The sequence below is a fragment of the Neoarius graeffei genome, chromosome 22 (assembly GCF_027579695.1).
Source record: "Neoarius graeffei isolate fNeoGra1 chromosome 22, fNeoGra1.pri, whole genome shotgun sequence".
Classification (NCBI taxonomy): domain Eukaryota; kingdom Metazoa; phylum Chordata; class Actinopteri; order Siluriformes; family Ariidae; genus Neoarius; species Neoarius graeffei.
In genome coordinates, this window is record NC_083590.1 from 22103964 (window position 1) to 22120202 (window position 16239).

A 16239-nucleotide genomic window follows, 5' to 3' on the forward strand; every position below is an offset into this window, starting at 1 on the left:
GAGAGGGGGAGAGAAAGAGATTGGGGTAGAGATGGGGTGAGCAAGAGAGTGGGAGGAAAAAGAGGGGGGAGAAAAAGAGGGAGAGATGGGGTGAAAGAGAGAGAGATGGGGAGAAAAAGAGAGGGAGGTGGGGGAGAAAAAGAGAGGGAGAGATGGGGTGAGAGAGAGATGGGGAGAAAAAGAGAGAGAGAGATGGGGTGAGAGATGGGGAGAAAAAGAGAGAGAGAGATGGGGTGAGGGAGAGATGGGGCGAGGGAGAGATGGGGAGAAAAAGAGAGGTAGAAATGGGGGAGAAAAGAGAGGGAGAGATGGGGAGAAAGAGAGAGGGAGAGATTGGGGAGAAAGAGAGATTGAGGGAGAGATGGGGAGAAAAAGAGAGGGAGAGATGAGGAGAAAAAGAGAGGGAGAGATGAGGAGAAAAAGAGAGATGGGGAGGGGGGAGGGAGAGAGGGAGAGATTGGGGAGAAAGAGAGATTGAGGGAGAGATTGGGGAGAAAGAGGGAGAGATGGGGTGAGAGAGATGGGGAAAAGAGAGGGAGAGATGGGGTGAGAGAGATGGGGAGAAAAAGAGGGAGAGGTGGGGGGAGGAAAAGAGATGGGGAGAAAAAGAGGGAGAGGTGGGGGAGGAAAAGAGATGGGGAGAAAAAGAGGGAGAGGTGGGGGAGGAAAAGAGAGGGAGAGATGGGGAGAAAAAGAGGGAGAGGTGGGGGAGGAAAAGAGAGGGAGAGATGGGGAGAAAAAGAGGGAGAGTTGGGGGAGGAAAAGAGAGGGAGAGATGGGGAGAAAAAGAGGGAGAGGTGGGGGAGGAAAAGAGAGGGAGAGATGGGGAGAAAAAGAGGGAGAGGTGGGGGAGGAAAAGAGAGGGAGAGATGGGGAGAAAAAGAGGGAGAGGTGGGGGAGGAAAAGAGAGGGAGAGATGGGGAGAAAAAGAGGGAGAGGTGGGGGAGGAAAAGAGAGGGAGAGATGGGGAGAAAAAGAGGGAGAGGTGGGGGAGGAAAAGAGAGGGAGAGATGGGGAGAAAAAGAGGGAGAGGTGGGGGAGGAAAAGAGAGGGAGAGATGGGGAGAAAAAGAGGGAGAGGTGGGGGAGGAAAAGAGAGGGAGAGATGGGGAGAAAAAGAGGGAGAGGTGGGGGAGGAAAAGAGGGAGAGATGGGGAGAAAAAGAGAGGGAGAGGTTGGGGAGAAAAAGAGAGGGAGAGATGGCGAAGGGAGAGAGAGATGGGGAGAAAAAGAGAGGGAGATGAGGGGAGAGAGAAAGAGATTGGGGAGAGAGGGGAGAGAGAAAGAGATTGGGGAGAGATGGGGTGAGTGAGAGAGAGGGAGAGATTGGTGAAGAGAAAAAAGAGAGGGAGAGATGGGGAGGGGGGAGGGAGAGATGGGAGAAAGAGAGAGGGAGATTGGGGAGAAAGAGGGAGAGATGGGGAGAGAGAGGGAGAGATGAGGAGAGAAAAAGAGAGAGAGATATGGGGAGGGGAGAGAGAGAAGGATGTATATAATATATGTTTGGAATATAATTACTTTTCCGAACCCCAGTAAAGACGTGTGATTTATTAGAGAAGAGGCGAATCCTGGTGAAGGAAACGCGTCACTCCACCGCCGTGAAAACGAAATGAACCTTCCTGAGAAATCAGCTTCACACACTCGCTGAATCTATTTCAAAAACTTGAGAAGCCGTCAGAAGAGTGCGTTCCCCCTTTTTCCCTGTACAAGTGCAGAATCCTGTGGCTGAATTCTGGAGGCTGTCTGGCAGTGGATAAACCCTCGAGCCTTTTTCTCTGCTTATTTCATTTCACCCTTTCCTCAGTACGAAAGCGTGAACTGCCCTGAGCTCGTCAGGAGCGAAACCGCGCGCACGGTGAGCCCGCTCCTTTTAAAGCTGTGAATTAGTTCCCATTTTGAGTGAAACTATATAATTTATTGTCTCTCTCTGTTTTAACGCCATCGTATATCCGTCTCTCATCGCAGCGCCATGCAAATCCTTTTCTTTTTGCATAAAGCCGTTAACATTTACATATGAACTGACTTCCAGAGAGTTCTAGAAAAGCCTGGTACACGGCGCCGCTGCTCGTATTCGCCAACGTGACCAGCGAGTTTCTAATCTAAAAAAGGCGAAGGATAAAAGAAGAGAGGGTTCAGGAGAATCAAAGCTGCTGGCTTTAAAAGTCTGCCTGCAATTTGATGCGTCCTTTGTACTTCTTATCAGTCGTCAGCTGCAGCAGACGTCTCGGCCGAGTTTAACCGAGAAACTTAATTACATTTCAGGGCCGTGACACGAATCGGGATTCGGTAATTAGGAGTTGGCCGGACGGCAGCTGGCAGGTGCTGCTCTGGAGTGGAGCGAGGGGGAAAAGCAGAGCACCCTCGGCCCTTCTCTCCACTCCGACACTTGGGGGATAATAATTATACGCAGCGGCGCCGTGGCCCGGGCCATGCCAACCCCATCCAGATTGACTGAATTAGTTGCAGCGAGAGCCAGAGTCACGCTTTCGCATTTCTGAGAGCAGATACAGCACGAGGAATTTACAGCTCTCTGTAGTGTTACTCGAGACGCATCGCTTAAGAGGGGGATTTGTTTTCATAATGTGGTCGTAAAGACAGGGTGTGTGTGTGTGTGTGTGTGTGTGTGTGTGTGTGTGTGTGTGTGTGTGATCCGTGTTCTCTCTCTCGCGCGCACGCACGCTTTGTGTTGGTAAATTAATCTCAGTTTACAGTCACTTTCTTTACTGACGTGACTGGATCACGCAAAATATTACTGAAGGTATTTGTTCCTTTCCCGGTCATGAACACCATAACCTTTCAAAGAGCTGTCTGGAGTCTGTCACTCGCAATCAAGGGGGTGTGGCTTCATTTGTAATTAAGAAGGTGCCTCCTGGGTGAAGGTGAAAGCAGTACGGTCTGTGTACTTGTTGCTCAGAGGAGGTGTGGCCTCTCTTCCTCTACTTCAATGAAAGAGGCGTGGCTTTAGTGCATGTAACTCCGTGAATGAGTTGGAGCCTCTGTGCCTGTCAGTCTGAATGAAGGAGGCGTGGCACTTAGTGAAGGAGGTGGAGCCTCTGTGCCTGTTACTCTCGATGAAGGTGTGGCTTTAGTGCATGTCACTCAGTCAGGAAGGTGGAGCCTCTGTGCCTGTCAATCTCAATGAAGGAGGCGTGACATTGAGTGTAGGAGGTGGAGTCTCTGTGCCTGTTAGTCTCGATGAAGGTGTGGCCTTTAGTGTAATACACTCAGTGAAAGGAGGTGGAGCCTCTGTGCCTGTCAGTCTCAATGAAGGAGGCGTGACATTGAGTGTAGGAGGTGGAGTCTCTGTGCTGGTCAGTCTCGATGAAGGAGGCATGGCACTCAGTGTAGGAGGTGGAGCCTCTGTGCCTGTCAGTCTCGATGAAGGTGTGGTTTTAGTGTATGTCACTCAGTGAAGGAGGTGGAGCCTCTATGCCTGTCAGTCTTGATGAAGGTGTGGCTTTAGTGTATGTCACTCAGTGAAGGAGGTGGAGCCTCTATGCCTGTCAGTCTTGATGATGATGTGGCAAGGAGGTGGCGCCTCTGTGCCGGTCAGTCTCAATGAAGGAGGCATGGCCCTCAGTGTAGGAGGTGGAGCCTCTGTGCCTGTCAGTCTCAATGAAGGAGGCATGGCCCTCAGTGTAGGAGGTGGAGCCTCTGTGCCTATCAGTCTCAATGAAGGAGGCATGACCCTCAGTGTAAGAGGTGGAGCCTCTGTGCCTGTCAGTCTCGATGAAGGTGTGGTTTTAGTGTATGCCACTCAGTGAAGGAGGTGGAGCCTCTGTGCCTGTCAGTCTCAATGAAGGAGGCATGGCACTCAGTGAAGGAGGTGGAGCCTCTATGCCTGTCAGTCTCGATGAAGGTGTGGTTTTAGTGTATGTCACTCAGTGAAGAAGGTGGAGCCTCTATGCCTGTCAGTCTCGATGAAGGTGTGGCTTTAGTGTATGTCACTCAGTGAAGGAGGTGGAGCCTCTATGCCTGTCAGTCTCGATGAAGGTGTGGCTTTAGTGTATGTCACTCAGTGAAGGAGGTGGAGCCTCTATGCCTGTCAGTCTTGATGAAGGTGTGGCTTTAGTGTATGTCACTCAGTGAAGGAGGTGGAGCCTCTATGCCTGTCAGTCTCGATGAAGGTGTGGCTTTAGTGTATGTCACTCAGTGAAGGAGGTGGAGCCTCTATGCCTGTCAGTCTCGATGAAGGTGTGGCTTTAGTGTATGTCACTCAGTGAAGGAGGTGGAGCCTCTATGCTGGTCAGTCTTGATGATGATGATGTGGCAAGGAGGTGGCGCCTCTGTGCCTGTCAGTCTCAATGAAGGTGTTGCTTTAGTGTATGTCACTCAGTGAAAGGAGGTGGAGCCTTTGTACCTGTCAGTCTTAATGAAGGAGGCGTGGCTACTGTCAATCTTGATATATAAGGAAGTGTTGTCTTTATTTTCTCATTCAAATGAAACTCTATACGTGCCTCACAGAGAAAGAGCTCTAAATCAAACCTCCCTGGCAGCTTTGCGTGGATCTGATGTCGTCTTGCTGAGCATCTGTCACTTGATGCTTTCCCCGTATGCTGTGAGATTGTTAGAGATCAGGGATCATTGGTGCTTGATATGTTGTTTTGTGAGCTGCACTTTGTTCTGAATACACTCGTATTAAGTGTGATTCCTCGTGTGTGTCAGACCCAGACTGCAGGCCCAGAGGAAGTTCGCTCAGTCTCAGCCCAACTCTCCCAGCAGCACTCCGGTGAAGACGGCCGACCCGTCGCTGCCCACGCCAGCCACGCAGATCACCGATCTCTCCAGACGCAAGCCCAAGACCGAGGACTTCCTCACTTTCCTCTGCCTCCGAGGTATTGTTTACATTTTCTATCGTATGTATTTTACTGAAGCTCATAAAGGAATCAGGAATTTATTTCCTTCTCCAGCTTATATCTCCGGGTTTGGGGTTTCACTCCAGCTCTTTCGCTTCTGTCTTTCCTCTCCTTGTTCTTATCTCGATTGAACCCACAGTGTCTGATTTTTATTGCTGCGGTGTGAGATTTGACCCCGTGAGATGCTGAAGGATATTGTTGTAATCGACAAAAAGACGAGTGCAATCACGCAGCAAGCAAAGGCTTCTGGGAAACAAATACAAATAGGTCCATTAGTCAAATTAGGTATTGCTATTAACCCAGAGTGGCCCTGTAAAGTGGGTTAAAAAGCAGTTCCAGAGCCACACAGGGAACAACAAAATCCCCCCCTTAAGGGACAACACACACACACACACACACACACACACACACACACACACACACACAGAGATCCAGAGGCCCGGCCCAGCCCATCCTCACATGCTCATCACACTTCATCACATGGTCATAAAAGTGACAGAGGGCCGTTTGGTGGCTCCTCTCTGTATCAAATGCATTTTCATAATGCACTTCTAAATGAGAGGGGCTGGACCAAACACACACACACACACACACACACACACACACACACACACACACACACCACGCTTTCAACTGATCTGTCTGTCAACCCAGGAGGCTAGCTTGTGTGTGTGTGTGTGTGAGAGAGAGAGAAAGAGAGCTGTATATACATGCAGTGTACAGTACATGAATGAGTTTGTTGGCCTGTCTGTCTGCACGTCTGTCTGTGTCTGTCTGCACATCTGTTTGCGTGTCTGTCTGTCTCTCTGTTTGCACGCGTGTCTGCACGCTTGTCTGTCTGTATATCTGTCTGCACATCTGTCTTGTGCGTGTGTCTGTCTGCACATCTGTCTGCACGTCTGTCCGCCTGTCTGCTCATCTGTCTGCGCATTTGTCTGCACGTGTGTCTGTCTGTTTGCATGCCTGTCTGTCGGTCTGCACATCTGTCTGTGCATCTGTCTGCTCATCTATCTGCACGTTTGCCTCTGTGTCTGTCTGTGCACCTGTCTGCACGTTTGTCTGTCTGCACATCTGTCTGTCTGACTGTGTGTCATAATGCAGTAGACTGTTATAACGGAGTCCAGGCTAAACTCTGAGAGTTTACTCGAGGCATCTCCGTGTTCACCATCTCTTGCTCACACAGTCCTGTGTCTTCACTACACACGCACACACACACACACCCAGAGAGAGAGCCTGCTCGTTCAACAATACAATGGCACAATTATTTATAGATCAGATACTTGTGCTGAGATCAGCCGTGTGTGTGTTGTCGGAACTGATTTTCCAGCTCTGATCTCTCGCTCTGGCTGTTGATTTTTCAGAGGAAGCGAGCGTGTGAAAGGAGGGTAAATATTTTCTCTTTTCTGAAGCAGATAGATGATGTCGTGTTGAAGGCCATTGAGGTCAGAGGGTTGTTTGTACAGCAGCACCGTCGCGGCTCGCGTCCGAGCCGAGCGTTATCTCTGTCTTTCCCTTTACAAAGCCCGGTTTGCCAGGTGGCTGTGTGTGAGAGGAGCACGCAGTGCTGAGGTTTGTGATTAACAGCGTGCTGTAATCATTCACAGGAAGTGCAGGGATCAGCCGAGACGCCTTTCTGAAACACTGGAGTTTTATTTTCATCTCCTGCTGCGATGAGCTCCGATTTTAGTCAGTAAATGTGGAATGGTTTTTAATCTCCTCAGGGAGAGCTTTAATTTATGATGCAATGTACAGTAATGACACACGCGCGCGCACACACACCCCTCTACATTGCTTTATATTCAAGCTCAGGTGGGTATTTATAACCGTGTGTGTGTGCTGATGGTTACTGCACACTGTTAGTGATGTCTGTTTTGCTTTATCACTGTGTACACACACACACACACACACACACACACACGCACACACAGATAAAGTGATAAAATAGCAGTGCAGTGTGTTACATAACTATAGGCCCTTTGAGCAAGCGCTGGATTTTCTGACAAAATTCATAAAAGTCTGATGTACATCTGAGTCGTATGTGTGTGTGGCATTAAAGCCCAGCTGAGAAACAAAGACGGCCGATGTCCATTTAATTTGGTGCATTGATGTGTGTGTGTGTGAGAGAGAGAGAGATTGAATTTACCCATCCAGTCCTCAGGCTCAGGGTAAACTGGGTTAATGGATTCACAGACATTCAGGAATGTAAATTGGAGGAGATTTAATCCGTAATCCTGCCTCACTCTGCAGTAGAGACGAAGGTATTAAAAGCCGGTGTGACGGGAAGCATGTGTGCACTTTACTCTCTGACATCTGCGACCATGACCTTTAACCCCACCTGATAGGGGATCTGTTAACCTGATGATCTCGGGTGTGTAATTGGCTCTCGGCACACCATTATCCCAGGATTATTCACGTTATTCATTCATGATCTGTCATTAGTCAGTGGCTTTGTGGAGGTACAGTATGGTTTTCCGTATGCGTGTCTGTATGCGTATGAGGTTGAGAAGTTGGTGAACTGAAGCATGGTGGGGGAGTCCAGAAATCATATTCTTGCTTGTGGACATCTTAAAGTTTCCGAGGAGGAATTCGGATTTTTTTACTTGGAAGTTCCGAGTTGAAAACAATCACATCTAGTTTTTTTTTTTAAATTGGCAACACGGGCGGCACGGTGGTGTAGTGGTTAGCGCTGTCGCCTCACAGCAAGAAGGTCCTGGGTTCGAGCCCCGTGGCCGGCGAGGGCCTTTCTGTGTGGAGTTTGCATGTTCTCCCCGTGTCCGCGTGGGTTTCCTCCGGGTGCTCCGGTTTCCCCCACAGTCCAAAGACATGCAGGTTAAGGTAACTGGTGACTCTAAATTGAGCGTAGGTGTGAATGTGAGTGTGAATGGTTGTCTGTGTCTATGTGTCAGCCCTGTGATGACCTGGCGACTTGTCCAGGGTGTACCCCGCCTTTCGCCCGTAGTCAGCTGGGATAGGCTCCAGCTTGCCTGCGACCCTGTAGAACAGGATAAAGCGGCTACAGATAATGAGATGAGATGAATTGGCAACACTTGAGCAGCCTTGAATGACACACCTCTTCAGAGGCATGTTTTGGTTTTAATTAGTTTTGTTTTGGAATTAAAAAAAAAAAAAAAATCGTTAAAAATGTGCTACAGTTTGCAAAGCAGACGAAGCCAGAAATGCCACAAACTTTATTATCAGAATTTATTTATCTCGTTTTATTAAATATCTGAATGCATTTTTGATCGCTATTTTGTCGCTGCTATAGCACGTTCTGAGTGTTTGAAATATGCTCTGTAATACATCAGTCCGTATGTCAAAGCAATGGCCGTAAACGAGATTCGTTGAGACCTGTACGAGACATCGTAGGACGGAAGTAAAATGTACAACGGAAATCAAAGTGACCGACATCTACCAACGTTGTCAAAAGACGCGCGCGCCCTCTTTCGAATGCTGATGTAATCAAGCCGGAAGTTTTCCTTGCGTTCGAAATCTCTCCCTACTCACTATATAGGGCACTATATAGTGGGGACGCCATTTTGTAGTGCTGTCCGAAACCTTAGTGAGGATTATGTGGGAAATGCGCTCAGTGTAATATGTATTTATCACAAAAATACATATGTTATTTACCAGCTGGGAGGTCCGTATCGTGAAATACCGTGACCGAGGTCTTGAAAGTACTGAGCGAGGCCTTCTGGGCCGAGGTCAGTATTCAAGGCCAAAGCCATTTTGAATCCTCATTCACGGCTGTAATGCAAATGGCTTCCTCCTCGGTATACAAGTGCACTTCCATGGCAGGAAAAAAACTACATTTTGCTGCCTATGTAGTCCCCTATTTATACACATAAGTCATTCAGGATTCAGCCATGTTTTTGCTCGGTGTTAGCAACAGTTAGGAGGTTTTTAGCTTTCTCCTGAAATGTTTTCTTTTATTTCTTCTTCCTCAGGGTAGTAAAACTCACTTTCGCTGTGAACGCTGTCGTTATCGCTATCCATGCTGTAAAATTAATGCTATTCTCCTGAGAAATGCTGGCAAAAATTACGATTTTTGATAATCTTATAAATAAATCTTATAAAAAAAAGATAAATGTTGACAAAAAATGCTACTATGTTGTTTGTTGTAGTGAACGAGCGAGTCGCCAGAGTCTGTAACTGGGGTCCGTACCGTAGGATACGGACCCGCTCGCCAGCCAATCGGAGCGCAGGATTTGGACCGGGAAAAAAATAAATGCATTGTGGCAGCGGGGGCGTGGTCAAGCACCGGTCTGTGACAGGAGGGCGGAGTTGGGGAAGGTAAGTGGCAGAATCGCTTCACCTGAGTGTGATTAATCTATGTTTTGTGTGTGTTCTCCCCAGTAAACCGGGCTATTTAAGGAGGGAGAGCGAGAGCAGAGGAGCTCTACAACCCGAGCACCGGAATGTGTGTGTGTGTGTGTGTCTGAGAGAGAAAACCGCTTCCGCTGAAAAGTGAGAATAAAACTGTTCGAACAACGCGATGAATGCCTCGGGGTCGTCCTGCGGGCCCATCTTAGTCAAGGTGATGGGAGACGGGCCCGCGGCCGGTGCGCTGGTGGACCCCGCCGACGCGAGGAGGCGCCGGAACGCCTCTCGGTCTTCCTGTTGAGCCAGCACCAGGGCTTCGAAGCGCTGCTCCTGCTCCTTCCGGAGCGTGACGAGTGCCTGGTGCTGGCTCTGCTGAGCCGTGGCGAGGGCGTGGATCAAGTCCGCGAACGGGGAGGATTCCATGGGGCTGCAGGACAGGTGCTCCACGATCCCGGGTTTCGGCACCACTGTAAATGTTCGCTGGATGTGGGTGGAGCACAGAGGACGGCAGGACAAAGACTGAGTTCGCAAAACAGTTTTATTCTCACTTTTCAGCGGAAGCGGTTTTCTCTCTCAGACACACACACACACACACATTCCGGTGCTCGGGTTGTAGAGCTCCTCTGCTCTCGCTCTCCCTCCTTAAATAGCCCGGTTTACTGGGGAGAACACACACAAAACATAGATTAATCACACTCAGGTGAAGCGATTCTGCCACTTACCTTCCCCAACTCCGCCCTCCTGTCACAGACCGGTGCTTGACCACGCCCCCGCTGCCACATGCATGTATTTTATTATTTTGAAAACTCAGTGACCGCCTGATCTGGCACGTTTTAATTGTGCGACAGTAATGACGTAAATACCAGCACAATGGACTCGTCCTTATCCTGTCGTCTTTCCAACTCTTCTGTACTCCACGTTGGTTCGAAGTCGTATGGAATAATCTTAATCATTGATGAAGCTGGCAAATCTCGAAATGAATCTAAACTGGAATGATATGGCGATTAGGGATGTTAACCGATGACCGTTTGACCGGTGGTTGACCGAATCAACGTCAACCGGTTAAATTTTTTTTGGTTGTCAGTGAAAAAAAAAAAAAATCAATCGTTTTGGAGCGGAGAACCTGGAATTCTGTGTTGTAAACGCTTGGGGCATGCCATGCGGTGTAAGGACGACAGCTGACAAATCAGAAACACCCATTCAGTCATGTCCCGCCCTCCCGCCCCAGTTAAAGACAGCTGACAAATCAGAAACACCCATTCAGTCATGTCTCGCCCCAGTTGAACACAGCTGCCACTCGGCGAAAGAAAAAAAGTGTAGACAGGCTTTTTAGCTTACAAATTACTATTCTGTTTTTTTTTTTTTTTTTAAATTATTATTAGAATGCACATGGAGTTTAGTCCTGCCTTGGCCAGGGCATTCTGAAAGTATGTTTCGGTCTGTAGCCAGCAATGCATGTTATTGCAGATCAGATCTCTCCACACAAACTAAAGGCGCAGATGCCGACTTTTTCACGGCTTTTTCATGGACTGTAACGGCATTTGCTTATGTAGTAATTTTAATACAGAATTTACTCAGATGAAATTATTCAGACACTCCAACGCCCCCCCCCAAAAAAAAAAAAATCAGATCTGCACGAGCCGTGAAAAAGGCGCGCCATTTGCATACCTGTTTAAACTCCTAGGTTAACCGACTTTAGCCGGCTAATGAGGCTCGGTGATCGGTCAAGATTTTTTTTAGTTTTCGCCATCCCTAATGGCGATCTGGCCACTGTGTAAACAGTTTTCAAAATGGCGGCGCTGATACTTCACGTTTGAAGTCTCGCACAAGTCTCGTGAAGATCGCGCGGATAAGCGACGCCTGCCGTGGACCAAACGAACTAGGTTCAACGTGGCTAAAAACCGAAAAGGCAGATAAGTGTAATATAATATGCCAATCCGAGTCATGATATAAGGTTAATAAAACCGAAAACGTAATTAAATAACACGTTAATTAAGAAATAAAGCAAGTTTAAAAATAACTTCAGTTCCCCTTTAAATTAACAATAACTTGGCAGGAACACATTCGTGTAATGGCGGACTCCAAGAGCCAAACTTTACCGGCGCAATAAAACATGTTCCTGGTCTCGTATTAAAATACAATTTAGACAGTGAACTATTTAACGTGTCTAGTTTTATAAGGTATAATTTCCAGGGGTGATGTCATTTTCGTAAGACTAACACTTTAAAATGCACTATTGAACAATCTGTGTGTTGAAAACCTTGCCTCACTACCAGTAACTGCTTTAATTTAATTACATTTCAACAGAGTTCGTCACTAATGTCGACAGAATAGAACACATTTCTCAATATGGCAGAACTCATGGAGGTTCGGCTAGCAATAAATGCTAATCGTAACTGCACCTAATTTTAGTTTTATGGAATATTTTGTTCATAATTTACCAACACATCGGAGAGAAATATCGATATTCTTGATGACTCCGTCTCGCCTCAACTGTATTTATGCCTTTATATTGCCTTTATGAGATAAAGGCGACGTCTTCGCTAGTTAAATTGTTAGCCTGACTCAGCTTTTTAAATATATATTTTTTTTATTATTTAAGAGAACCTTTTGAGAGATAATGAGCAACAAATCTGAGAGAAATATTGACAATACTGATATCACTGGCTCGTCTCCACTGTATTTATGCCTTCATATTGTCTGTACATGAGTTAGTGGCTAGGTCTTCGCTAGGTAAATTGTTAGCCTGATGCAGATTTTTCATCTCATCTCATCATCTCTAGCCGCTTTATCCTGTTCTACAGGGTCGCAGGCAAGCTGGAGCCTATCCCAGCTGACTACGGGCGAAAGGCGGGGTACACCCTGGACAAGTCGCCAGGTCATCACAGGGCTGACACATAGACACAGACAACCATTCACACTCACATTCACACCTACGCTCAATTTAGAGTCACCAGTTAACCTAACCTGCATGTCTTTGGACTGTGGAGGAAACCGGAGCACCCGGAGGAAACCCACGCGGACACGGGGAGAACATGCAAACTCTGCACAGAAAGGCCCTCGCCGGCCACGGGGCTCGAACCCAGGACCTTCTTGCTGTGAGGCGACAGCATTAACCACTACACCACCGTGCCGCTCACGCAGATTTTTTTTTATTTTATTTTATTTTTTTATTTTAAATAGTCTTTAATTAGCAAGTTATCAAGAAATCTGTGAGAAATTTTGATATTATTGTTGACTCTGGCTCGTCTCTACTGTATTTATGCCTTTATATTGTCTGTACAGGAGTTAAAGGCTAACTCTTAGCTAGTTAAATTGTTAGCCTGACTCAGCGTTTTGTTTCTTTGTTTGTTTGTTTGTTTTATTTTAAATAGTCTTTAATTAACACGTTATCAACAAATCTGAGAGAAATTTTGATATTATTGATAACTCTGGCTGGTCTCTACTGTATTTATGCCTTTATATTGTCTGTACATGAGTTAGCGGCTAGGTCTTAGCTAGGTAAATTGTTAGCCTGACGCAGATTTTTATTTTTTATTTTAAACAGTCTTTAATTAGCAAGTTATCAAGAAATCTGTGAGAAATTTTGATATAATTGATAACTCTGGCTCGTCTCTACTGTATTTATGCCTTTATATTGTCTGTACACGAGTTAGAAGCTTTGTCTTCGCTAGGTAAATTGTTAGCCTGACTCACCAGGGGTTTTTTTTGTTTTGTTTTTTAATTTTAAACAGTCTTTAATTAGCAAGTTATCAAGAAATCTGAAAGAAATTTTGATATTATTGATAACTCTGGCTGGTCTCTACTGTATTTATGCCTTTATATTGCCTGTACAGGAGTTAGCGGCTAGGTCTTAGCTAGGTAAATTGTTAGCCTGACGCAGATTTTTGTTTTATTTTATTTTATTTTTTATTTTAAATAGTCTTTAATTAGCAAATTATCAAGAAATCTGTGAGAAATTTTGATATAATTGTTGACTCTGGCTCGTCTCTACTGTATTTATGCCTTTATATTGCCTGTACAGGAGTTAGCGGCTAGGTCTTAGCTAGGTAAATTGTTAGCCTGACTCAGCGTTTTGTTTCTTTGTTTGTTTGTTTTATTTTAAACAGTCTTTAATTAGCAAGTTATCAAGAAATCTGTGAGAAATTTTGATATTATTGTTGACTCTGGCTCGTCTCTACTGTATTTATGCCTTTATATTGCCTGTACAGGAGTTAGCGGCTAGGTCTTAGCTAGGTAAATTGTTAGCCTGACGCAGATTTTTGTTTTATTTTATTTTTTATTTTAAACAGTCTTTAATTAGCAAGTTATCAAGAAATCTGTGAGAAATTTTGATATTATTGTTGACTCTGGCTCGTCTCTACTGTATTTATGCCTTTATATTGCCTGTACAGGAGTTAGCGGCTAGGTCTTAGCTAGGTAAATTGTTAGCCTGACGCAGATTTTTGTTTTATTTTATTTTATTTTTTATTTTAAATAGTCTTTAATTAGCAAATTATCAAGAAATCTGTGAGAAATTTTGATATAATTGTTGACTCTGGCTGGTCTCTACTGTATTTATGCCTTTATATTGCCTGTACAGGAGTTAGCGGCTAGGTCTTAGCTAGGTAAATTGTTAGCCTGACGCAGATTTTTGTTTTATTTTATTTTTTATTTTAAACAGTCTTTAATTAGCAAGTTATCAAGAAATCTGTGAGAAATTTTGATATTATTGTTGACTCTGGCTCGTCTCTACTGTATTTATGCCTTTATATTGCCTGTACAGGAGTTAGCGGCTAGGTCTTAGCTAGGTAAATTGTTAGCCTGACGCAGATTTTTGTTTTATTTTATTTTATTTTTTATTTTAAATAGTCTTTAATTAGCAAATTATCAAGAAATCTGTGAGAAATTTTGATATAATTGTTGACTCTGGCTCGTCTCTACTGTATTTATGCCTTTATATTGCCTGTACAGGAGTTAGCGGCTAGGTCTTAGCTAGGTAAATTGTTAGCCTGACTCAGCGTTTTGTTTCTTTGTTTGTTTGTTTTATTTTAAACAGTCTTTAATTAGCAAGTTATCAAGAAATCTGTGAGAAATTTTGATATTATTGTTGACTCTGGCTCGTCTCTACTGTATTTATGCCTTTATATTGCCTGTACAGGAGTTAGCGGCTAGGTCTTAGCTAGGTAAATTGTTAGCCTGACTCAGCGTTTTGTTTCTTTGTTTGTTTGTTTTATTTTAAACAGTCTTTAATTAGCAAATTATCAAGAAATCTGTGAGAAATTTTGATATTATTGATAACTCTGGCTGGTCTCTACTGTATTTATGCCTTTATATTGCCTGTACAGGAGTTAGCGGCTAGGTCTTAGCTAGGTAAATTGTTAGCCTGACGCAGATTTTTGTTTTATTTTATTTTTTATTTTAAACAGTCTTTAATTAGCAAGTTATCAAGAAATCTGTGAGAAATTTTGATATTATTGTTGACTCTGGCTCGTCTCTACTGTATTTATGCCTTTATATTGTCTGTACAGGAGTTAAAGGCTAACTCTTAGCTAGTTAAATTGTTAGCCTGACTCAGCGTTTTGTTTCTTTGTTTGTTTGTTTTATTTTAAATAGTCTTTAACATGTTATCAACAAATCTGAGAGAAATTTTGATATAATTGATAACTCTGGCTCGTCTCTACTGCATTTATGCCTTTATATTGTCTGTACACGAGTTAGAAGCTTTGTCTTCGCTAGGTAAATTGTTAGCCTGACTCAGCAGGGTTTTTTTGTTTTGTTTTTTAATTTTAAACAGTCTTTAATTAGCAAGTTATCAACAAATCTGAAAGAAATTTTGATATTGTTGACTCTGGCTCGTCTCTACTGTATTTATGCCTTTATATTGCCTGTACAGGAGTTAAAGGCTAACTCTTAGCTAGTTAAATTGTTAGCCTGACTCAGCGTTTTGTTTGTTTGTTTGTTTGTTTGTTTGTTTGTTTGTTTGTTTGTTTGTTTTATTTTAAACAGTCTTTAATTAGCAAGTTATCAAGAAATCTGAAAGAAATTTTGATATTATTGATAACTCTGGCTGGTCTCTACTGTATTTATGCCTTTATATTGCCTGTACAGGAGTTAGCGGCTAGGTCTTAGCTAGGTAAATTGTTAGCCTGACACAGATTTTTGTTTTATTTTTTATTTTAAACAGTCTTTAATTAGCAAGTTATCAAGAAATCTGTGAGAAATTTTGATATAATTGATAACTCTGGCTGGTCTCTACTGTATTTATGTCTTTATATTGTCTTTTCGTAAGATTAGTAGCGCACTTAATAAATATCAACATGATCAGGAAACGCAGTTAAATCCGTACGTGTGACAATTTGATTTTGTACTTCATGGTGAATGTTTTTGCTTAATCCTCATCCCCGACTGTTAAAAATGCCTCCTAATGAAATGGGCCTCGTGTGTAACGAGTCTATTTATAGATGTGAGAGTTCAGATGGAGGGCAGGAGCAGATCGCGATCAGCACTCTTTAGTCCGGGAGGCATTTTAAAACCTCGGCTCAGCCATAATTAAGCCGCAGGATCCATCCTAACCACTATCGGAGGCGGTATCCAATCAGAATGCGGTGTTTCTCGGGTGCTGGCGCAGGATTGGCTGTCGTTTCGCTCCGTCTGTAAGCCTCCCTCGCTTCTCCTTTATCCCATAAACAGAACGAGAGCTGTAAGTAGACAGTTTTGGTTGTAATTATGTCTGCGCATGGTTTAAAACTGACAATCGTAATGAACGCCTTCACCCTTAATTATGATTTGCGTCAGCTCGAGTGCAATATGAACCGTATGTAATTTGAGCAGGAGGAAAGGCCTGGCTTTTATTTTCCACTCTGTCTTGGAGATGACGGCACGGCAGCCGGCGCCAGAGAGAGCGAGAGAGCGAGCGAGCCAGGGTGGTGCGGGACGGAGCAAGAGGTGCTCGTAAATCTTGAGGTGCTCTCGTGATCACAGCACGGGATTGTCCCAAGCTCGTACCCTCGAGGCTTTGACCTCTCGCCGTACTCGGAGAAGGAGCTTGGTTTAATAGCAGCCATTTCCTCAATTAGCTGAAT

General features: G+C 44.7%; 1 protein-coding gene across 1 annotated transcript in view; it reads left to right on the forward strand.

Moving 5' to 3' along the window:
• The window catches only part of jarid2b (jumonji and AT-rich interaction domain containing 2b), a 247489-nt gene that overhangs the window by 174393 nt on the left and 56857 nt on the right, over positions 1-16239 (forward strand). The window contains exon 4 of the mRNA XM_060904624.1: positions 4665-4834. Within this exon, the coding sequence (XP_060760607.1) occupies positions 4665-4834 (170 nt within the window). The remainder of the gene's footprint in view (positions 1-4664; positions 4835-16239) is intronic.